At 41.0% G+C, this 25016-nt stretch overlaps 1 protein-coding gene across 1 annotated transcript in view; it reads right to left on the bottom strand.

Moving 5' to 3' along the window:
* MFSD1 (major facilitator superfamily domain containing 1) overlaps positions 1-25016 on the bottom strand; it is a 57586-nt gene that overhangs the window by 17237 nt on the left and 15333 nt on the right. The window contains exons 4-10 of the mRNA XM_033958778.1: positions 22127-22169; positions 18358-18425; positions 18037-18145; positions 13553-13655; positions 11914-12012; positions 5852-5963; positions 1439-1495 (exon numbers count right to left, since the gene is read on the bottom strand). Of these exons, the coding sequence (XP_033814669.1) occupies positions 1439-1495; positions 5852-5963; positions 11914-12012; positions 13553-13655; positions 18037-18145; positions 18358-18425; positions 22127-22169 (591 nt within the window). The remainder of the gene's footprint in view (positions 1-1438; positions 1496-5851; positions 5964-11913; positions 12013-13552; positions 13656-18036; positions 18146-18357; positions 18426-22126; positions 22170-25016) is intronic.

Here is a 25016-nt window from a genome sequence, read left to right as displayed (position 1 = left end):
GTGTGCTTGCTTGTCGACTATCGAGCCACATTTTGAGTTAATTTGCACTCTAAAACAAGCACATCCATCACATTGATTAGCAATTCTATTCCATCTACTTTAGTTTCACTGTTGTTACAATTACCCATAGATAGCTCTAAAAACTTTAAATAAAAACTCTCAAATTTAATTTTTTGTTGGTTTTGCAATTTTATAATTTCAATTATAATGTGCCACAAAAAACATTTACTCTGTTTAGTGTGCAGGAGCTAAAAATGTTTGAGAGACACTGGCTTGGGCAAGGAAATGACTATTGTATCTGAAGTGTAACGCATCTTGAGTTCAGATGTTGAAAAGATAAGTATGCTGTGTTATGTCTTAATCGGGTTTTCTATTCTAATACCTATTCAGTTCAAGTCGGATTACATTACAAGAGGTTGGGTCAGTTATCCAAGATGTTACAATGGAACTTTAGTTTGACACAGACATTCAATAGCATTGCTAGTACAGGTAGATCAGTAGTTATTAATATAGTTAGGTCATAGGTACAAATACATAATTACAAGTAGGTCATCTTTGGCTCATTGTTATGTCCCAGGAGTTGCATTGTACGGTTTAGAAATGGGCTTTTACAATTACCATTTCAGTTACTTCTGGGTTGGCTCCCTGTCTTGGTACAGAAATGCTTTTAAAAGTTTTCCGAACCTGGGATAGTGGTCACAAGATCATAGTGTAGATCAGTGGCTCCCAAACCTGTCCTGGGGGACCCCCAGCCAGTCAGGTTTTCAAGATATCCCTAATGAATATGCATGAGAGAGATTTGCATACCTGTCACTTCCATTATATGCAAATCTCTCTCATGCATATTCATTAGAGATATCTTGAAAACCTGACTGGCTGGGGATCCCCCAGGACAGGTTTGGGAACCACTGGTGTAGATGGTAGTTGGTTCCAGCATTTTGCTAATTGATATTAGATGGATAAGGTAATTTGCCTGGTAGACTTTATATTGTTGGGATGCTGGGAATTTTAAGTGGAAAAGATTTCTGGTGGAAAATTTGTTGGAGGCACCCTGGAGTGGCCAACTCTGTCGATATTCAAAGTTTCAAATTCAAGACTTAAAAGAACAGGGAAATGATAACATAAACAAGTGATGCAAGAAAACAGGTTGTAGCTACACACAGATAATACAAATCAGGTGCAGTCAGTCTGAATATCATTGCCAAGTTTTCCATTGCCAATCTTTTCTTTAAACAAGTCACATCTTACTAGATAGTATGAATCTTGGAAGTGATTTTTAGATCATCCCAGCAGATAAAACATTCACAGCTACTGTGGGAAGGATCTCGGAACTAAGCCAGCCTTCGCTAACTAGGAACCAAAGTCTTCTAAAAGACTCCTCTGCATTCACAAATCTTGGCAATCCTGGTTGCAGCTCTGCACTAAATGATTGCTGTACCTATTAACTGCACTGGCTTCTTGAGAAGAAAACTGGAATTTTCCCATGAAGAAAACCCTAAAAAGAAAAAAGACAAAGTGAGACCCTTTTTTTTTTTTTACTTTTAAAATCTAACTTAAAACAATGAGTTGTATTTCTTTACTTGCGGGGGCAATTTTCTATTGTTTGCCCCCTCTTTTTTTTAGACCAGTTTTAGCTCTAGAGTGGTTTTCCTTCCTGACCTTCCAATTAGTGCATCTACTATAGCCCAACAAATCTTATCATTTTCTTGCTGTCTAACCAACACCTCCTCATGGCCCATAATGACAAAAAAGATAAAAAAGTCAACTGGTCTGCAAAAAGTGTGGAAACAGCAAAAGTGGATGTATTCAATTTGCATTTCTACTTTTATTTCATCTTGGAACAAATAAAAAAAAAAGTCAAGTTGTAGATCATACCTCTTCACGTGTTAATCCAACAAAAAAGATCTCCTGCAACTTGGAAAGCCACGGTCTCTGGTTCTATCTGCTGGCAGAACAATATAACTCATCTGTCTGGTCTGGTCGAGCACAGGGCTTTCTCAATTCAGTCCTTGAGACATCTAGCCAGACAGATTTTTCAGGCTATCCACTATGAATATATGCATGAGATTGTGCATGCAGATCTATCTCATGCATATTCATTGTGGCTAGCCTGAAAATCTGATTGACTGGGTATGTCTTGAGGACTAGTCCAAGAACCCACTTAGCATTGTTGGATTTGCGGGATATGAATATTTTAAATAAATAAAATAAATAAATCTCTGGTCTAGTAAAATAAGGTAAAAAAAAACAAAACCTTTTTGTACCCAGCACAAAGATGACGCCTGCACTGTAAAACTAAACTTTAAAAATTTGTTTCAATCATTTAAAATAAGGGTAATCATGATGTATGGGGCAGGGTTTATTTAAACCTTTGGGTTTGGTGCTATTCACCCTTGAACACCTGCTCGGGGCTTTTGGTCATTCGTAGGGATAATTGAGCCCCTACTGAAATTCCCTTATTCGATAATTGAAAATTTTTTTTTAAAGTTTTGTTTTACAGTGCAGGCGTCATCCTTGTGCTGGGTACAAAAGGTGTTTTTTTTTTACCAATTTTTCATTCAGAAATTTTTACACTATTGGTAATTTACATTTTTTGGTTTTTCGAAGCCTACCTAGTAAAATAAGGAACAGGGCTTTATTTTCTTGGAGAAAAAAATAAAAAATAAATAAACTCTGGGCTCCTTTTATCAAGCTGCGCTAAACCGCCGGCCGCGCTAGCCCTACCGCCTCCTCTTGAGCAGGCGGTAGTTTTTAGGCCAGCGCAGGGGTTAACGCGTGATGAAAAGTCACGCGCGTTAACCCCGCTAGCGCGGCTTGATAAAAGGAGCCCTTCATTCTTATATACCGTCAGACCATGACAGTTCAAGGCGGTTTACAACAAGAGAAACTGAACAGTCAGCGACTTGTACAAATCATTAAAAAAAATACATAATGAATAAATGAACTAAAACCGTAAAAACTTAGGTTACAAATCTGAGGGGATTGTGAAAACAGGATCTCAGGAAATGTTTATTTTATTTCAATATTTATATTCTGCTCTATCATTCACATCTAGGTTTATGTGTGCAAACGCATTTGATGTAGTAACAGAGGAGACAGAGAAAGGACAGAAGAAAAAAAAAAAAAGAAGAGATACAAAGGTCCAGAGTGGAAGATGAGGATGGAGGAGTAAGAATATAAGTGGGGAGAGGAAATATTTGAATATATTTGCTTCTGTAATTACCCATTGTCTATGCTCATCTCATTCTTGCTAAGAAAAGGCAGTAAATAAATATATTTTTTTAAATTAAGGGGTCTTTTTATCAAGCCGCGCTAGCGGGGAGAGCGCGGACATTTCATCACGCACTAACCCCCATGGCCGGCTAAAAAACTAACGCCTGCTCAATGCAGGTGTTAGCAGCTAGCGCGGCATGTGGTTTAACGCGCAATATTACACGCGTTAAACCCCTACCGCAGCTTGATAAAAGGACCCCTAAATTAAATTGAGGGTGAGCAATACTGGAACCAATGAAGGGAGAATCTTTCTTCCCTCCTCTTTCTGCTCCATTCCAATCCTCCCTCCTTTCCACCAACTAATACCCAGTTTTCCTCTTCTCTCTCCATTCTCTGATCCTCACCTCTTTATCTTATTTCTATTCATTTGATAGTCAGATCTTTTCTGGTTAAGGCACAAAGCAAATTATTTAAAAACACAAAATACACTTAGGGTGGAATTCACGAAAGGGCGTTAAGCAAGTTAGTGTGCGCTAACAGCTAAAGACGCCCACTATATTCCTATAGGAGTCTTTAGCCATTAGTGTGCATTAATGCCCTTTCATGAATCCTCACCACCCTCCCCCTGAGTACAAGAGACATGCAAAAATAAAGATATAAAAGAACACTGAGCACAAGAAAGATGCACCCCCCCAATCTTACCTTTTCATCCACCCCTCTTCCTGTCTCCCCATTTCCAATACAGTGCTTCCCCGCGAATTTGTGGTCCGCGATTCGCAGTCCCGGTCATTCGCGGTATTTTCCAACCACGAATGACCGGGCAGGAGAGGGCAGCCAGAGCGCTGGCGAGTGAAGGAAATCACTTGTTGCTCTGACCACCTCTTCCTGTACTAAAGTCGGGCCTCACCAATCAGGAGCTGCGTGTCAAACCAGCTCCTGATTGGTGAGGCCCAACTTTAGTACAGGAAGAGGCGGTCGGAATATACCACGAATGATTTCCTTCACCTGCCAGTGCTCCGGCTGCCCTCTCCTGTCTCCCCTGCTAAAAAACGTATTTGCGGTTTTTCAACATTCGCAGGGGTTCCTGGAACGGAACCCCCGTGAATATCGAGGGAGTACTATATTCCCTATTCTCCATCCGTTAACACACATCTTCATCTCCTCCCTGACCTTGATGCTTGAACTCCCCTGCTCATAAAACTCCCAAAGTGAACAAAATAAGTTATAAGTAAACTTATAATTGATATGCAAAATAAATCAAATTCATGCAAATATGCCATAGAATATTACAATCTGTTGCAGGAAACCAGAAAGTTCCTCTTTCTGTCTCTCTAAATACAGTGGTACCTCAGTTTAAGAGTGCACCGGTTTGCGAGTGTTTTGCAAACGAGCAAAACATTCGCAAAATCGGCGCCTCAGAAACCGAGCGCACCTCGATTTGCGAGCACACCCCCCCCCGCTAACCGGCACCCTCCCCCCCGTGATACGGCACCCCCCACTGCCATCGGGCACCCCCCGCCGCAACCTGAGGTCCCCCAACCCACCTGAACCCTCTTCTTACTTCAGTGTAGCCTCCGCACCGGCACCGGCACCAGCATGTCCTGCCGGTGCCCGAAGATCTACCTCCTGTGCTGGGCCTTGAGCATGTGCACATGCTCAAGGCCTGAGAGTTCATGTTTTGAATGCACAGTGTGATGATACCATCTAGGTGAATGCCCAAAGAACCTGACCATACAACGCCAAGCTACATACACAAGGGTCAGCAGTATACTCCAGACATCCAGAGAACTATCATCGTGCACATCTCCAACTACTCCTGTACCTGATCCCCGCCTGCATGCACATCACAGTGGTGCACCCTTGTTAGGGCATTCTGCAATTAGGTACATGAGGAGGAGATGTTTACAGTGATGGCTCTCTATCTGACCTTCTGTGTGTAGCCCTCACTAAATACAGATTAAGCCCCAGGTTGTAGGAATTAATAACTAGCATACAGGTAACAGATGCCCTGGTCCTACTCTACGCAGCTCATATACCACATAGCAGTTCCTCCTCTTATCCCTCCCAAGACTATTCAATTCTTCTAAGAACATAAGAATAGCCTTACTGGGTCTGGTGGCCAATCCAGGTCCCTTGTACCTGGCCAAAACCCAAGGAGTAGCAACATTCCAGAATCTCAAAAGAGTAGCAACATTCTAAAATCCCAAAGAGTAGCAACATTCTAGAATCCCAAAGAGTAGCAACATTCCATGTCATCGATCCAGGGCAAGCAGTGATTTCCCCCATGTCTCTCTCAATAACAGACTATGGACTTTTTCTCCAGGAAATTGTCCAAACTTTTCTTAAATCCAGCTACACTATACACTCTTACCACAACCTCTGGCTTTCTAACAAATCTTCCCTAATTTTTTTGTTGTTGTTGGGGTTATTTTTAAGCTGTATGGATCTCCTCTATGTTCAAATCTACTGCCCCACTGAAGCTACTGTGCCACATAATATTTTTGCTAATGTAGATGTGCCTCGGGCTTGAAAGATTTGGAAACACTACTTAAAAGTACAGGGGGCATGAGACAGTCAGATTTACAAACAAAGAACCAAATGGTACATGAACAAAGAACTACAAAAGAAACCTACTTACTTTCCGAGTCCAATAAAAGGGAAGATGGCCACATAATAACAAACACATATTAAAAATATGAGCCATAGGGAGAGGGAAAAGTCTTTCACATCACTGAGCTTTATCACATCTCCTGAAAAATAATGGAAAAAAATCCAGCATATATTAACTGTTTTATTGAACAAAATAAATTATGAAATAACTAAACTAAACCTTAGGCTTATATACCACATCTTCTCTATAACAGTAGAGCTCGGCATGGTTTACAAGGAATTAGAAAGGAGAACAGATACAAGCATGAAATAAAGCAACTTGAAAAATGTATTACATGGCATGCAATGGAATCCAGATGGCCAAAATTTTATGTAGAAAATCACTATTTATTTTTAGGATAACGCATGAATTTACTGATAACAAGAAATATTTGTCACAGACTTTGGCACTAAAATAAGTTGTACCATGAGTGCTACTGCAGACGCCCTGGTTGCTGAATGCTAACATCTTAGATTTTTATAGTTTCCTTGTAAAAAAAACAAAAAACAATACGACTCTCCTCCTGTTTAGCACAGGTGACAGGGTCTTAGGGATATGATCAAATCATAGTCAGTAAAACTGAACAGAAGACTTCAAAAGGTAAACACAAACAGGAAAGCCCTGGGCAAAATTTCAAGAAAGAAAAAGGCTGAACTCCATCCACTTTTCTCTCGCAAGATCAAAAAGGATGTGAGAGGGGAATGAAAAGAGGGACTGGACATCTTTGCTGGAAACTGCAACAGAAAGACAGGAGACAGAGGGAATGAGAATGGGTTATATAAGACAAGCGTTACAGAGCCAACCTGACCATCCACCCATAAGTGTCCAGAGAAGTAACCAGAGGGCTATCTTTTACATAAGGTACAATTAATGTAATACCTAATTCCAAAGTTAATCTATGGCCACACAACTCACTGTGGTCCAGACAGGCACTGAATATGGGACAATTATTTCTGCTGCCAGTGGCCAATATCATAGTTGCCCTAATGCTAGCAGGCAAATATAAAGGGTTGAAGCTGCAGGTGTCCCGTGACGATTTATTTTCATGCCTGGATCCCAGGGAATGGAATAGGCTTCCCTTGTATATTCATCAGCAGAGCAAATTACAGAATTTTTTAAAAACTGTTGAAGAAACATCTATTTTGCAAAATGAAGTATGGATTCTGAATTATGTCTTTTATATGTTGCATAAGTATAGACAGCTCACCAGGTCGTGCAGGTGCAAGGCCGGAGGGTTAGGACATTGATGGGAAGATAGGACTTCGATGAGAAACCTAGGGGGCAAGGGGGCCCCTTCTGGTGATTAAGGCAGGTCATGACCTGTTGGGCCGCTGCGGGGGCGGACTGCTGGGCGGGATGGACCTCTGGTCTGACCCGGCAGAGGCACTGCTTATGTTCTTATGTTCTTATATGATCTGAAAGAGCTCTGGTCGCTAAACTAGTTTTCTTGTTTGTATTTCTTTGCCATTGATTGTGTTATGTATTTGTTGTGACCCGCTTTGGGAAAGGCAGGCTACAAATAAATAAACGATAAACTATATACAAAAGAAGTCATTGTAATAACTAATGAAGAGATTCAAATGAGAGCACTAATGAAAGAGTAAATTCAGGGAGAAAATATAATATAAAGTCAAATAACTATCTGAGATTAAATAAGTAGAGAGAGAGAGAAGTGGCACACATGTGTTCTAGGATACTGTACTTCCAAACTGTCAATTTGCCTCCCACGTCTTCCTCAAATATAACATAGTAAATAACGGCAGATAAAAGACCTGAACGGTCCATCCAGTCTGCCCATTAGGTCTACCCATTAAAAATATATAATTAAATTAACTTGTCTCTTCTTTGGTATTTCTGGGTCATAGACTGTAAAGTCCACCTGGTATTGTCCTAGGTTCCAACTGCTGAAGTTGCCATCTAATCAAGCCATTGTGACATCATTGCTGAGGTTGGCTCTTAGGCATTGGTGGAATGAGGCATTATGACATCACAATCTCAGCTCTGGAATGTTGCTACTCTTTGGGTTTCTGCCAGATAACATAGTATATGTCGACAGATAAAGACCTGAACGGTCCATCCAGTGTGCCCATTAATTACTCTCATTAAAAATACATGATTAAATTAACTTGTCTCTTCTTTGATATTTCTGGGTCGTAGACTGTAAAGTCCACCTGCTATTGTCCTAGGTTCCAAATGCTGAAGTTGCCATCCAAGCTCTCCCTATCCTATCCAACCATCCTGTTTGCAGGATAGCTACCGTAAAGTCTGACCAATAATATCCTCATGTTCCAAGTTAGTGGAGTTTCCATTGATGTCTTCCCCAGCACAATCTACACCAAGTCACTACATATGGGTCAGACCGTGCAAGTCTGTCCATTACTGGGCCTTAGCTCTTTAATTTACATCCTTCATTTTCTAATTAGAGATCCTCTGTGTTTATCCCACGCTCTTTTGAATTTCATCACCGTTTTCCTCTCCACCACTTCCCTCGGGATGGCATTCAAGGCATCTACCACCCTCTCCGTGAAAAAGAATTTCCTAACATTGCTCCTGAGTCTTCCTCCCTGCAACTGCAAATTATGCTCTCTAGTTTTACTTTTTTTTCTTCTCTGGACAAGATTTGGTTCTATATTAATACCTTTCCAGTATTTAAATGTCTGTATCATATCTCCCCTGTCCGTCTTAGAGCTTATAATTCCAAGAACAGTACTTATTTTTTCAGCTAGCTAGATGCTTTTGGGAGGCACTTTTCATGAGACAAATTATACTCTTGCATTTTTTTCCAGTGGATTAAATTTTAGCAATCTTGATTTTATTTTTCTTCACATATTTAGAAGATGGTAATAGAAAAAATCTTGTTGCATTTGTAGGGGTCAGAGCCCCAGCACACCTGCTCGCTCTCTCTTTCTCTCACTTAGCTGTTTCTCCAAAGCGTAAAGCTATCTATTGAAAATGTAAAGCTAGCTATCCTCTTCATAACCTCTAATTTCTTTTTATGTTCGTCTCTCATTTATTGAATTTACCTGTAAACTGTGCCGAGCTCTATCTTTAAGGTTTAGTTTAATTTCTTTTCCTCTCTCTCTCTTTTCTCTCTCTCTCTCTCTTCTTTTTTGTCTCTCTCTTTTTCTCTCTATCTTCCTCTCTCTCTGTCTCCTTTTTTTTCTCTCTCTCTCTTCCTCTCCCCTTTTTTTCTCTCTTCCTCTTTTTTTTTCTCTCTCTTCCTCTCTCTCTCTCTCTCTTTTTCTCTTCCTCTCTTTTTTTCTCTCTTTCTCTTTCTCATTCTCATTAAAAGGCGTCATGTATGCAGGTAAATTAGGGAAATCCCTTTTCTTCAAATACACTGAGCTTTGGAATAACCTCCCTGCCCCGCTGCGGAACCTAGGCTCATTACTATTATTCCGAAAGCATCTGAAAACGTAAAGCTATCTATTTAAAATGTAAAGCTAGCTATCCTCTTCATAACCTCTAATTTCTTTTTATGTCCGTCTCTCATTTATTGAATTTACCTGTAAACTGTGCCGAGCTCTATCTTTAAGGTTTAGTTTAGTTTAATTTGTTTTCCTCTCTCTCTCTCTTTTCTCTCTCTCTCTTCTTTTTTGTCTCTCTCTTTTTCTCTCTATCTTCCTCTCTCTCTCTGTCTCCTTTTTTTTCTCTCTCTCTCTCTTCCTCTTTTTTTTCTCTCTTCCTCTCTTTTTTCTCTCTCTCTTCCTCTCTCTCTCTTTTTCTCTTCCTCTCTTTTTTTCTCTCTTTCTCTTTCTCATTAAAAGGCGTCATGTATGCAGGTAAATTAGGGAAATCCCTTTTCTTCAAATACACTGAGCTTTGGAATAACCTCCCTGCCCCGCTGCGGAACCTAGGCTCATTCCAATTATTCCGAAAGCATCTGAAAACGTAAAGCTATCTATTTAAAATGTAAAGCTAGCTATCCTCTTCATATCCTCTAATTTCTTTTTATGTCCATCTCTCATTTATTGAATTTACTTGTAAACTGTGCCAAGCTCTATCTTTATGGAGATGATGCGATATACCAACTTAAGGTTTAGTTTAGTTTCTCCACAACCCAACCACTCTCATCCACTAAATTAAAATGATAATATAAAAATAAAAATCTCAACAGCCGCATTCTTGATCCCCCCCATCTAGAACAGTCTCTTTAGTGATAAAGGGCCAGATTCTCTAAAGGGCGCCTAACTTAATTGCCAAAATCCTCTTAATAGCCTCCATAATTAATTTAAAAATAATTAAAAAATTTAAATTTAAAAATAATTTTTAAAAAATTAACTGGGTGATAGGTGCCAACCCGATTCTATAAAAGGTAAGCAACTATCACATGGCGCTTAGCAACACCTTACACCAAGTGGATGTTTTTTATGGGCGGAGCTTGACTTCGGCGCCATTAAGTACGATTCTCCAAAAACCCAGGTTCCTGAAATGCAGGCCTTTAAAACACTCGCCTACATTTCCGACGCCTAAGATCCTACATCCATGTAGGCGCCTCGAAGCACGATTCTATAAACGGTGCCTAAGTGTGATTAGCACACGACTGGTGCTATTTTTTCTAGGCACTGGCCAATTAAGGCGCCTTTTACAGAATCCAGGCCAAAGTGTTCTTTCCCTTCCTGGTGCTTCCTCGATGAAGGCGGTACCAGGGTCTCACCCTCTTCTCTCACTGGGGGAGTCTGAGATAAGACACTATCAATGCATCTTTGAATACCTAGGAGCTAAAATCTGGAATAACCTACCTACAGAAATTAGAACTACTTCCTCTTACCGTTCATTTCGCAAATTACCGAAAACATATCTATTTGAGAAATGGGTCTCTCCCAGCCCATGAAACTCCACCTAGCAATGCCACCATAATCTCAAGTTTTATTGTCCCCAATTATCCTTTTGTAAACTGTTCTGAATCCAGTAGGAGACAAAACAGTTTATAAGGCACCATTAGCATAGCATCAAGATCTTTAAAGATTCAGAATCTCGGAGAGAGCGAGACCAGAAGGCTTTGAGCATGCGCAAATGCTCAAAGCCCAGTCCAGCCCAGCACAGGGAAGAGGGAGGATCTCCGTCGCACTGCCCAGCCCAGGCCAGAAGAGGGAGGATCTTTGGGCACCGGCACCTCCTGTGCATTGATGCTGGTGCCCAATCGGGGTAAGCGATGTCGTTGCGCTGCTCGTGGGGGGGGATGTAGGATCGCAGGGGAGGGGGATGACGGTTCGCAGGGGGGATGCAGCAGCGCCGGTAGCCTCGGGGGGGGGGGGAGGAGGTGGAACGAATCAAAACGAGTTTCCCTTACTTCCTATGGGGAAACTCGCTTTGATATACGAGCAATTTGGTTTACGAGCAGACTTCTGGAACTAATTATGCTCGTAAACCAAGGTTCCACTATACTTCTTGTCGGAACAGAGCTTCCATTATATTGAAATTGTTAAGAAAACTAACCAGCTACAGACACGACACTGCTTCTGCACTTCCCCTCATAACGTGGTTTTTAGTGCGAGCTACGACATTGCTTCTGCATTTCCCCCCGTAGTGTGGTTTTTAGCGCCAGCTCCGATGGTAACAGCTCTGATGCTCAAAGGAATTCTATGAGTGTCGGAGTTGTTACCGCCACAGTCGGCACTAAAAACTTCACTACTGTTTTGTAAAAAGGGGGGGGGGGAATTAATGACTGTTTATAAAGAATATAACTTTAACTTTATTCTTATATACCGCCAACAATCTTGCGACTTCTAGGCGGTTTACAATATAGAGAAGTGGTTTACAATAAAGAGAAACTGTAAATACAATAAAGAGAAACTGTACATACAGCGAATTAAAGGGTATAGCATTGTACATCTGGTAATTCCAACATTAATAATATTAACAACAGTTTGTGTGCTGCAAGACCAGGAAGTGCCATGCTGCTAACACGAAATTTAGAAATATTCCATGAATTGAATGGTGTGTTCATGGAGATTAGAAGGCTCACATGCCTATTAAATAGTAGAAAAAGAGGCCCGAAGAGTGTAACAAAGAAAAAAAATCACTGAAAATATGAGAGATCAATGTACCTGTTTTCCCTTGTTCTTTATTTAGTATCTTTTCTGCTCTCTTGTCCAGATAGCCAAGAATTAGTGCACAGGCCAGGGAAAACAAACAAGTAACAGCGCCTAAAGTCAGCAAACAAAATTTAATGAAAAAGCGTCAATAGATTCTTAACCTATATCCTCTCAGAGGCTGTTAAAGATCAAATTTAATGTCTATAAGTCAGAAGCTGAGAACAGCCCCTTCTTAGTCTTTTGACCAAGGTTGAGAATCTGTGCAAAGCAGGTGATATGGTTTATGGTAGCTAACAGTCTACCATTGACCCCCCCCCCCAACCGAGACACAAAACTACTTGGGTCCTGACAATGCTACAAGAAACAAAACTCTGCCTATTAAAAAGATCTTTAAAAGTGCAAGAATCACAAATATAACTTTCAGAATCATCAATGATGAGTCAGCCTAGTGGCTCAGTAGCAGGGCTGTGCTATTATGACTACTGATCATTTGTATAGCTCAGGGGTAGGCAATTCCGGTTCTCGAGAGCCACAGGCAGGTCAGGTTTTCAGGATATCCACAATAAATATGCATGATTTAGATTTGCATCTCAAGGAGGCAGCACATGCAAATCCATTTCATATATACTCCTAGGAACCCTGAAGAAGACACTTAGGTTGAAACACGGACCATGTTGGGTCCCCTTTCCAAGTTGTGGATATTTATTATTGACTTTTCTATTTTGAATAAAAGTCTCAATCAGTCAACATCCTTCTCAACAGTTTTTTTTTTTGTTTGTTTTATCCTGAAAACCTGACCTGCCTGTGGCTCTCGAGGACCGGAATTGCCTGCCCCTGGTATAACTCATACCAGATGATGTATGCAATGCTATGCCATGCAGAAGATGTGGCCAGTATACATTGTATTTTTTTATTTATTGGGGAGGGATTACATATACAGTAAAACTTTGGATTGCAAGTAACTTGGTTTGCAAGAAAAGCAAAACATTTTCTTAAATTTTAACTTGATATACAAGCAAGGTCTTGCAATACAAGTACATACAGTATACACGCATCACATCATCGCAACTGAGCCGATGGCTCTTCTCTCTCTGACACTGCAGTAGTGTAGTGACTGTTCTAAATGAGCGAGGTCTTGCAATACGAGTATGTATAGTGTTTTGTATTAAAGTTTTTGGGTTATGGAACGAATCGTCTGAGTTTCCATTATTTCCTATGGGGAAATTTGCTTTAATATACGAGTGCTTTGGATTACAAGCATGCTTCTGAAACAAATTATGCTCGCAAACCAAGGTTTTACTGTATATCTCAAATAACCTGCTAAATTAGAAAACAACTCCTTTTAATGCATCACGCAACTCTGCACAGCAAATTTTTGAGGATAAACTTTATATATTACTTTAATACAAACGAGAAACACTACAAGGTAAAATTTTCAATTCAAAATTTTGTGGAAAACTCACAGTTGTAGGAGAGAAACCATAGGCCTGCTACAGTGATGTGAGAATTGTGGCAGCAGCATAAGGACTTTCCAACAGAAATATAGATATTTGCTGGCTACCAAAACACAATTCTGGGACATATATTCTGTGTGTTCCATGAGCCAGCTCACTAAGAGGGAAACTCATTTCTTACCTCAGAATTCACTCACCTATCATGAGACTTATACCAAGTGTTTTAGGACCTGCAGCCCCTATCATGGATTCAATACTGGAATATATCCATCCCATAATATTCATATTGACAGTGCTTCCCTGAGGAAGACAAAACAAAAAGCAAACAAAATGAAGCTATTACAGGCTTTTTACAAACTGAAAATCTCATTTTTCATGGTTCAGGTAGAAGTTGAACAAAAATCCTATTACCATACAAGCAAGAGGGCAAAGAAGACGAAGACAAAAGATCTCCGAGTCATCCAACAACAAATCTATGAAAACAAGTGCTTATTTTTTTTCTTTTAACTACTTTACTATTTAGAAAAACTAATTTTAAACAGTAATGCAAATAACCTATTGCCCAGTCTGGTTCTCTGAAATGCTGTTAGGTCTTCACAACCTACTTTTTTGAGGTTGCCTTCCCATATGAATATTAATTTCAAAGTTGCTCATTGGCCCTTATCAGTTATCTAGGCCCTTTACTCTGGAAATAACTGTTTCCAGGGCTGAGGACTGAATCCAGTTATTCTAAATTTAAGACTGCCCTGAAAACATAAATTTCTCCCAAGTCTTTCCAACCCTTCTTAGCATTTAATTGCCATACATGACTATTTTACCTCCTCTTTCTCCAAATTTTAAACACCCCTGGTGTTCACATTCTGCTGGCATGCAGCTCTGACTGGTATAGCTTCTTTCCTCCCTTTCCTTCTCCTATTTTTGGCTATAAAATAAGCCAGGTGTATACCTAGCAGGGCCTCCGCGTGTGCGGATCGCCGGACTTGATGGACCGAAGGTCTGATCCGGAGATGGCGCTTCTTATGTTCTTAATCCTTGTTTCTCATTTTGTATTCCAGGGCTCTTTTTCTAGGCTTGGAACTTGAGTATCTTCTCCAGTAAAAGAAGGACATGTCTTTGGAATACCTGGGAGTTCAGTTCCACACATCCCAGCTCCTGCATCAGAAGGGTTTGGACAATTGAAAAGACATGGGGCAAGCCACTGCTTGCCCTGTGTTGCTACTCTTTGGGTTTTGGCCAAGTACTAGTGACCTGGATTGGCCACCATGAGAACGGGTTACTGGGCTTGATGGACAGTTGGTCTGACCCAGTAAGGCTATTTTTATGTCTTCAGGTAATTGACCACCAAGCCCAGACCTTCTAGGACCTAGATGAGGCAACTTGGGAGTCATCTACCAACTTGGGCCAAATCAGCTAATCGTCCAGAGATGGATGCATCTGAATTCCCCTATCTGCAGAAGAAGACTGGAACCACAATTTTGCAGAAGGTCTGGAGTGCCATAGTCAGCCTGAAGGATAGAGCCCCAAACTGGTAGTGCTTGCCAAATCAGAAAGTGAAAGTACACATCTACTAGATCCAACCTTGTCAAGAACTCCTTTCTGTAGGACCATAAAATATATGGAACAACATTATTGAAACACTTCTTCAGCAGGAACAGGCTCTGGTGCCTCTGGCTGAATCAGGTGAAGCAGCACCTGACGCTTTAAAGGGGATACCATAAAGGTGTCAAACAGTTCTGTGACTCTGAAGTGTAGCTGTCGCACACAACCTCTAGGACCCACCAGTCTGAGGTTATGAAGGCCCACTCACGACTTAGTTGACTGCCTCACCTCTACTGGTCTGGGGGAGCTCTGCTGATCTACACTGGGACTCCTTGAGAGCAGAAGAGAGACCTGAAGATTCTCTTCTGAGCTCATTTTCCCCGCTAGAAAGGTTGGTTCATATGGGCCTTAGTGTCAGAATTGCCCATCACAGACTTCCTAGAAAAGCAAGTAGCCCATTCATGTCTTCAGGTTTTATCCTCATAAAGACACTGGGACTTCACCTCTCCTAGGTGCTTCAGCAACTTCTCCACCTCCTCTCTGACTACCACATGACTCTTAAAGGGCAGATTTCTGAAGCAAGTCTTAGTGGCTGAATCCACTGCCCAGTGCCATAGTTTGAGCCACCATGGCTCTGGCCACAGAATTTGAGTGATGTGGACCAAATCATGCAGAATATCAGCTAGAAAGGCTGCCCCTAACTATAACCAGGCTGTCTCCAGGGAAATGCTCTGCACCCAATGAAAAACTGCCCTAGCCACATAACTACCCCACACAGCTACCTGCACTTCTAGGGATGCCAACCTGATAAACTTCAGGAGCATCTCAACCTTCCGGTCATAGGGGTCCTTGAAAGCAAGTTCTACTGGAATTGTCTTCTTGGTCACAGCCATGACAGGATGACAATCTAAGAAACAGGGAACATGTCCTCTCTAGGAAGTGGATACAGTCTACTCCTTAAAGTTGGGCCCTTTCAGCTCCCCACTCCTTCAGGACCATTTCCGACAGCACTAAGTGAAGCGTGAACAACTTGGAGGATTTATAATATCCTTCCAAGATAGGATCTTACCCTCTGGACTCTTCCTGAGCTATTACCGTAAGCTGAAGGGCTTCCACCACTTGATCAATTAGAGAAGGGAGCTCTCTCAGGGCAAAAGAGACATACCACTGAAGATTCACTGCCCTCATCTGGGCAAAGTTCGCTGGACGCCCTGGAGCCAACTGGCCAAAACCTGTTTGTCTGTGGACATTGGTTATGAAACTGGGGCAAGGGGCTACTCTACACAAGGCTCCAACTCAGCAACCAGCTCCAGAGGCTTCCTAGAGCTACATCAAATGTAGCTGCCATTTAACCTGCAGTCTGGCAGGCAAACCAATCTCCCCAGAAGACTCACTCATTCAAAGACTGCCAATTGAGGATCTCCTGGAGCAGAGCTGGATTACACTACTCCATTCCACTCCCCTGCTCTGGAATTCTCTTGACACTTGTCTTTGCAGAGCTTTTTCTTCTTTTGAATAAAATATATTTAGCATCCAGTGCAAATCATCACTTTCATTTTGCTTGGGGGAGGGGTCCCAGAAAGACACCACTGCTCCACTAGTAGGGGGTCCCACAGGACCAGTGCCAGACTGTTCACCAGAGCACAAGCCTGCAGGTGAGGACTCCTCTACTCTGAGGAGGGCCAAGCCTCTCCAACTCCACCAATGAATGGCCCATAGACCTATCCATGAGAGATCAAGCCAATGGTGCATGTCTTGGCCTGGTAATGAGGGAATCCAGCTGTCTTGAAAAGAAAAATGCCAACTGCACCAGTCTAACCTACATCTAGAGGAGAGATAGAGGAGAGATAGAGAAATACTGACTAGCTCCAGGTTCCACCTATTCTTATACCAGTAATGTCATTGGAAACTGTCTTGTTCTCTACTTCCATCTGCTGGTCTGCTGATGTTGACTGACCCTGCTGGACAAAAAGGGAAAGGCCTATCATAAAATTAAAAGTACAAATGATGCCAAGAACACATGTACTTTTATGCAATCTTAGGGTAGAGGCATGCTCAAGAAAAGACTGGGCAGATCAAGAGCATAGTTACAATTTGTGTGTGAATTTTATAAATTATTTACATACGAATGTACTTTATGTACTAAATGGTCATGATTTAGTTTTAGCCATGATTTCTGCCAGTTTGCTAGGGTAATTTTATAAAGATACACAAGTGCCTTCACATATTTAAGGGAACTTTATAAGAGGCTGCCTATGAGACTAGGTCCCTGTTTTATAAAATAATAACTTCTTTATTCTTTTATACTGCCATTACCAAAAGTTCTAGGTGGTTAAAAATACAAAATTGTCTAGGTGGTTAAAAATACAAAATTGTCTAGGTGGTTAAAAAATTAAAATTGTCTTAAAAACATTAATTAAGTAATAAATTTATCAAAAAGGGTAGATTTAACTAGTTTTCGAAAAGAACAAAAAGACATGGGTCTCCTTTTACTAAGCTGCGCTAGCGGTTTTAGCGCGCGCTAGACGCTAACGCAGCATTGAGCTGGCGTTAATTCTTGGCACTTAGCGTGGGGTTAGCGCGCGCAGCAATGCAGCTTGCCATAAACGCTAGCGTACCTTAGTAAAAGGAGCGCATGGTTTGGCGAATACATTTACCTAACCAAGATTGCAGTTTACCTGCTTGAAATGCTAAAGTCCTGTCTAAAAAATTTGCCTTAGGATAGGTAAAAGGATAAAAGCTTCTAGTTTTTCCTAGTAGCTTATATAGTTCAAAATGAGGTAGAAGGTAGATTGGAGATAGTCTTGATATCAGCTTAAAGCAGATACAAGAGAACTTAAACAGTACTCTAAAGGCTCAAAGATGCTTATTTGCCTTTATAAACCGATAGCACAGTTCTGTGTGTAAACCACAACTATGCCCAAACCCCTCACCTGAACGTTCTTACTATAAAGTCATGTGCAAGTGTGCACCTAAATTTTGTCACATGTACTTTTATAAGAGGCTTTTATGTGCATATAATGGCATACACGTGCAAAAAAAAAAATCCTTTGTAAAATTACCTCCTATGAATGCCAAAAGCAGCCACTACAGGCTACTTGAAAATTTACCCCTTATTAGACAAACTTAATTAAATTCTTACCACACGTGACATGCTAAGCTGTAACCCAAACACAAGATTTAGCTCTTTTCCTTTGAACCAGCTAACAGCATAGGTGTTCTGGGCAACGGCTAAGGACTCCCCACCAATACTAGGGCAAAAGAAAAATATACATATCACCTGTCAGTTTCTTTATCCAATGAAACACAAAACCCCAGCCATGCTCCACTAAAGGTTTAAAATAATATTTTATTTAACCATTCCTTTTTCTTTTGCTATGCATTTCAGAGAAACTTTATAAACCTCATATATTTTTTCACATTAAATCTCCCTTTAAAATGCTAGACAATAGTTTGGACTCACCCAAACACAAATCTTCCAGCTTCCATCAACCAAAATGCATTACACAAAGCTCCAGTAGCAAAAATCACCTGCAAAGTACCAAAAGGTCATTAAAAAGCTGGCAAAATTTAGTTAAGCACAGTTTTAAATCTATCAACAATGATGGCGGGCTCCGTCTCTGGCAGTGTTCAAGGCCTAGTTAAAAGTCCACCTCTTTGAGAATGCTTTCGACTCCTAACTCCTTACAGTTTGGATTTTGTATCCCCAACCCTATATGTAATGTCTGTCTGACCAAGTTAGATTGTAACAGCACTCAGTTAAGTTCTTATGAAATTGGATGAGGTTAAAAGCACATAAAAAGTAATCACACATAAGCATAAGGGAAAGGGATTGAGACTTATATACCACCTTTCTGTAGTTTTACCTCATTCAAAGTGGTTTACATACAGGTACTTCAAGCATTTTCCCTATCTGTCCCGGTGGGCTCACAATCTATCTAATGTACCTGGGGCAGTGGAGGATTAAGGGACTTGCCAGGGTCACAAAGAGCAGCACAGGGTTTGAACCCATAACCTCAGGATACTGAGGTTGTAGTTCTAACCACTACGCCACTCTCTCCTCCACTCTGTGCAATATACACACAAAAACTTTCCTGAGAATGAAAACCAGGTACAGCCGTGGTGGGACTGGCACTTAACTATGTATTTTTATAAAATAGGGAAACCAAAAGGAGACTGCAGAGGTGATGTACAAAATGCTAAGTCTTTTCCTAAAGCACATAGGAAGCTGATTTGCACAATCTCTCCCATAATAATTGATCTCTAGAGCTGTTAATCAATAGATTTAAACTATGTTAATTCTACTCAATCTGTAGCATTTCTAATCATTGTAAACCGCATAGAACTTCACAGCCCTGCGGTATATAAACTGTTATTATTATTTATTTGAATCAATAAGCAATTTGTATCATAATTGTAAATTATGTAAACCGTATAGAAATTTTTAAAAATAAAATAAATAAAATGGTTCGCTTTAGGTTTGAGACTTGGACCCGACACGGTCCGTGTTTTGAAAAACACTTTTTCCTCAGGAGTCCAATGGTGTAGAATCTGAATATTATTCTACACCATTGGACACAAATTATCACTTATTCTTGACAGTACCTAAAAAGAACACACACGAGTCCATTTATCTCATTATATATTTCAATAGGACACCTGAGGAAGAAGTGTCTTGAGGGGGCTGCAGCTGGCACAAAATGCTGCGGCACACCTCGAAATTCGATCATATTGCAATATTTCGAGAGCTACCTTGGCTGCCATGCGGGTCAAATTCAAGGTCCTCTGTGTGATGTTTAAGGTGCTTCAGCATAATTGTCCGTCGAGTGTCCACTCTCTCCTGCAGTGGCATTGCCCTTTTGTCTTCAGACAGTTCGAGTTTAGAAATTCCGTTATTACCAGCTGTGAGGCTTTCTGGGAACCGTGCAGGGCCCAATGCTGTGGTATGCCTTACCTCTCTATTTGCGCCAATCTTAACATTTATTTATTTAAAAATTTATATACCGCATACAACTATGCGGTTTCCATATCACATATATAAAATCTTGTTTCCCTACGATCACCACATATTACACAGACATGTCTAAACCAGTGTTTTTCAACCGCTGTTCCGCGGCACACTAGTGTGCCGCGAGATGTTGCCTGGTGTGCCGCAGGGCCGCCGGGCCCGGAGCTGACAGGGGGCCCGAGGCAGGGGCGCCAGTAGCTCGCCAAGGCAAAGTGAGTCGATCACCCAGGACTCACTTTGTCTTGGCGATCTAATCTATGGAGCCGATAAGTCTTCTTCTCCCCGACGTCAATTCTACAGTCGGAGAGGAAGTTCGGGCCAGCCAATCGCTGCCTGGTTCGGGCCAGCCAATCGCTGCCTGGCTGGGCGGAACTTCCTCTCCGATTGTAGAATTGACGTCAGGGAGAGCATGCGTCGGCGTCGGCTTTGGGGCCTGTTATCCATTGGTGGGTCCTGTTCCCCGATGGCAGCGGCAGTGGCAGTGGCTTGGGGAACGGCAGGGAGAAAGAAAGAAAGGGGGCAGGCAGGGAAACAGAAGGAAAGAAGAGAAACAGAAAAAAAGAAAGAAAGGTCAGGGAGAGAGGAAGAAAAAGTTGGGGGAGGGAATGAGGTGTGGAGGAGAGAAAGCATACAGGCTGATAGAAGGGAAGAAAGATTGGATGCACAGTCAGAAGAAGAAAGTGCAACCAGAAATCACCAGACAAGGTAGGAAAAATGATTTTATTTTAAATTTAGCAAAGTGGAGGCAGTATTACCACAGTTTTCAAAGGAATTTGCCCAAATAACTTAATAGTTAACTGGGTAAATTCCCAGAGATGAAAACTTCCCTTCACTTACTATGCACAGTTCTGAATTTATATCTGCTGTCTATATTTTACAATATGGTCACCTTTTACTAAATCGCAATAGTGGTTTTTAGCGCAGGGAGCCTATGAGCGTCAAGAGCAGCGCTGGACATTCAGCGCAGCTCCCTGCGCTAAAAACTGCTATTGTGGTTTAATAAAAAGGATGGAGGGTATATTTGTCTATTTTTGTATGCTATAAAAACCAAATACAGAGAAAGACTGAGAGCTGTTGACGAAGAGCTACGTGTGTGTCTTTCTTCGATTCCAGCCAGAATATCAGCTTTGTGTTCAGCCAAACAGGCCCAGGTTTCGCACTGAATAAAGTATTTTATAATTTTTATTTCATAATAAAGTAATTATAAAATACTTTCTTTGTGTTTATTTGATTCCTATTCAAGAGAATTACTTTATATATAGTCAATATAGGCAGAGAGTTAAATTTTTTAACATTTTCTTATGGTGGTGTGCCTCGTGATTTTTTTCATGAAACAAGTGTGCCTTTGCCCAAAAAAGGTTGAAAAACACTGGTCTAAACAACATCATTAATCGTCCCTGTTATAAACAGGGATAGAGCGCATATTCAATCAATTCAGAAACACAAGCAAGCTTTAAATCATATATTGCTGTCAAAAAAAAAATTCTAAAAGGCGATTATCAACCGAAATATACCTTAGCATAAGAAGGCATTGGCAAATAATTGAGTTTTCAGCATTTTCTTAAAATTCATCCTCCCCATACAAAACCGCAGGGTACCAGGCAAGGCATCCCAGAATTCTACGCAAGCCACAGATATCTTTGAAGCTCCACTCCTAGCATGCATAGTTGACATTCTACCCTCCAAACTTAATTTACATCTCTAAGCTCTCTTCTCAGTTTATAGATCTCAAAGAATTCTTGTAAGATCTTTGGGGAAGCATAATACAATATCTGATTATAATTGCAACAATCTTAAACTGCACTCTGGCAATTTAGAAAAGGGGTGAAAACTGTGGTGTTTTCTTTGGTGTGAGCCCTCTGACAGCTTGAGCAATTGTAGTTCTCTTTTGCTATTTGTAATTGTATCTATTATTTAGTGTGATTTTGTATGTGATTTTTGTTCCCCACTTAGGTTTGTGGATAGGCGGGTTATAAATAATTTTAAATAAATAAATATTGCCAGGAGGAAGCTATTTCATAGGTTTCACATACCTTTTGCCTATCTATCTGTCCCACCTCCCCACAGCAACCTTATCCCCAGCACCTTGCCCATTGGTTAACCTTTTAGAAGGTTTAGTGCTTCTGTAAAAATAATGTGAACTCAGACTAATTCTTAAAAGTTTTTCTGGGAAATAGAAGACAAAATTTCCTAAATTATGTGGAAATCTGAGAATTGTACTCACCTGTCCAATGCAAACAAACAGGCTGAATATTATGGTACCCAACCTAAAAAAAAAAATAGTGATAAATCTTAGCAAATTAAAATGATGCAGACAAAATTAAATCAAAGACAAGCATTCAACATGTGCCACCTTTATAAGTTAGTTCATGTTATTAAATATGAAGAAGACTCTCTGAAATCAAAGGAAATGACAGCAAAAATGTTTCAGCAAGATCTAGATTCTGCCATTAAATCATTTCATGGTTTTTCTTTCTCTGGACCACACATGTCAAACACAAGGCCTGGGGGCTAAATCTGGCCTGCCTAGCTGTTTTCTTGTGCCCCACGGTGACTATGCCGCATCTAAGCGCCTGACCATGCAGTCCCAGCGACACTCCAAGCTCCTCACCATGCTGCCTCAGTACCCATTTGCAGGCAGAAGGACCCAGTCCCAGTGTAAAAGCTAGGTTGAAGCAGGGCACGCCACACAAGTGCCCGATCGCACCACAGGTGTCTGAGGGTGAAGAAGGATTTATACTTCTACTAAGACTAAGTATCTTAATAAAAAATTTGGCCCACAACTTAGCCTGTGTTTTAGATTTCGGCCCCTTACGTGATTGAGTTTGACACCCCTTCTCTAGACTATGGAAAATAAGACCCAAAAACGTTCCCACCATGACTAATGAAAAAGAAAAACAATCAGTTCTTGCGTAATTCTCATGCATAATTCTCATGCATTAAACAGCCCCTTCCCCCAGTGCAGAAATGTTCAATTTTGACAGGGAGGGTGCCTCTTCTATTCTTTGAAAGATAAATAGCTAGCAAAAGAAAAGGGATTTAAACTGCTATAATATATACTACTACTATCCATTCAGTCATGTCCGACCCATGGATACTCCCTCTTTTATATATATATATACTAGCTGATGCCCCGGCGTTGCACAGGTATTTAATTATAGCAATAACACTGTAAATGGATTCAAATAAAGATACTTTATAGTGGTGAATGAAATTATTTTTTTACAGCTTTATAAAAAGTACAATATTCAAATTATAATGTGAAATATTTGACAAAATGAATACAATACAACTAACACAAAACTTGATTATAAACAACATTTTTAGTTTCGCCTCTAGGAGCAAGAACATATAAATTCTTGGGTGAAGAGACTCCCAGAACATATCACCCCAGGTAGTGAGGTATCTGCATACCAAGTTTCGTTCAAATCGGTCAAGCCGTTTTTGATTTACTGTGAGAATGGCAGCTGTTTACATGTTTTCCATTGACATGAATGGATAAAATCTGATTTTCTGTTTGTAGCTCCGCCCACGTGTGCAGGTGGGCCGCGAGACCCCCAGAACATATCACCCCAGGTAGTAAGGGATCTGTATACCAAGTTTCGTTCAAATCGGTCAAGCCGTTTTTGATTTACTGTGAGAATGGCAGCTGTTTACATTTTTTGCATTGACATGAATGGGTGAAATATGATTTTCTGTTTGTAGCTCTGCCCACGTGTGCAGGTGGGCCGCGAGACCCCCAGAACATATCACCCCAGGTAGTTGGAATTACTGAGAGAATGGCAGCTTTTTACATTTTTTCCATTGACATGAATGGGTGAAATCTGATTTTCTGTTTGTAGCACCGCCCACGTGTGCAGGTGGGCCGCGAGACCCCCAGAACATATCACCCCAGGTAGTGAGGGATCTGCATACCAAGGTTCGTTCAAATCGGTCAAGCCGTTTTTGATTTACTGTGAGAATGGCAGCTTTTTACATTTTTTCCATTGACATGAATGGGTGAAATCTGATGTTCTGTTTGTAGCTCCGCCCACGTGTGCAGGTGGGCCGAGAGACCCCCAGAACATATCACCCCAGGTAGTGAGGGATCTGCATACCAAGTTTCGTTCAAATCGGTCAAGCCGTTTTTGAAGTACTGTTGAGAATGGCAGCTTTTTACTTTTTTTCCATTGACATGAATGGGTGAAATCTGATGTTCTGTTTGTAGCTCCGCCCACGTGTGCAGGTGGGCCGAGAGACCCCCAGAACATATCACCCCAGGTAGTTGGAATTACTGTGAGAATGGCAGCTTTTTACATTGTTGCCATTGACATGAATGGGTGAAATCTGATTGTCTGTTTGTAGCTCCGCCCACGTGTGCAGGTGGGCCGCGAGACCCCCAGAACATATCATCCCAGGTAGTGAGGGATCTGCATACCAAGTTTCGTTCAAATCGGTCAAGCCGTTTTTGCGTGATCGCGGCACATACACACATACACACACACATACATACCTCCGATTTTATAGATATATATATATATATATGTGCACACACATGACAAAAATAAAATCAAACCTTAACTAGAGTTTGCAAATGACTGGATGGCATTTCCTTACCATCAGGCCTCTGTATTTTGTAAAGGACTGATAAAAGAAAAGTGGCATGATAGCTCAGGGGAAATGCAAGACAGCACTGATCAAAGAACAGGTAGAAAACCAGCTCCACCCCCACCCCCAAAATTTCTATAATAGAGCCTATATGAGGCTGCCAGTGAGAGAGTTTGGTAAGACCGCAAAGCTTCCAGAATAGTGTTGCTTAGCCAGTGGAGGTTTTGAATTAGAAAGATTCTTTACTTCTGTTCTGTGAACCCTCCACTGGTCATCATTCATTAACATATAAATACAAGAAGGCTAAAGCACCAACTATTTGATACAGTGAGCTGAGGTCCTGGGAACTGGGTTTAACTCTGAGCAAGTCACTTAACCCTAGAGCCTGACTGAACCCAGGATCTTTGGGTTCTGCCAAAGCCGAAACTGAATCTACAACCACTACTGATTTGGCAGAAACTAAACTAAACTAAAACTTAGCTTTGTATACCGGGTCTTCAACCAAAATGGAGCTCGAATCGGTTAAC

The sequence above is a fragment of the Geotrypetes seraphini genome, chromosome 9, assembly GCF_902459505.1.
Source record: "Geotrypetes seraphini chromosome 9, aGeoSer1.1, whole genome shotgun sequence".
Classification (NCBI taxonomy): Eukaryota; Metazoa; Chordata; class Amphibia; order Gymnophiona; family Dermophiidae; genus Geotrypetes; species Geotrypetes seraphini.
The sequence above is the reverse complement of the archived record's forward strand: the minus strand, read 5'-3'. Positions and strand labels throughout refer to the sequence as shown.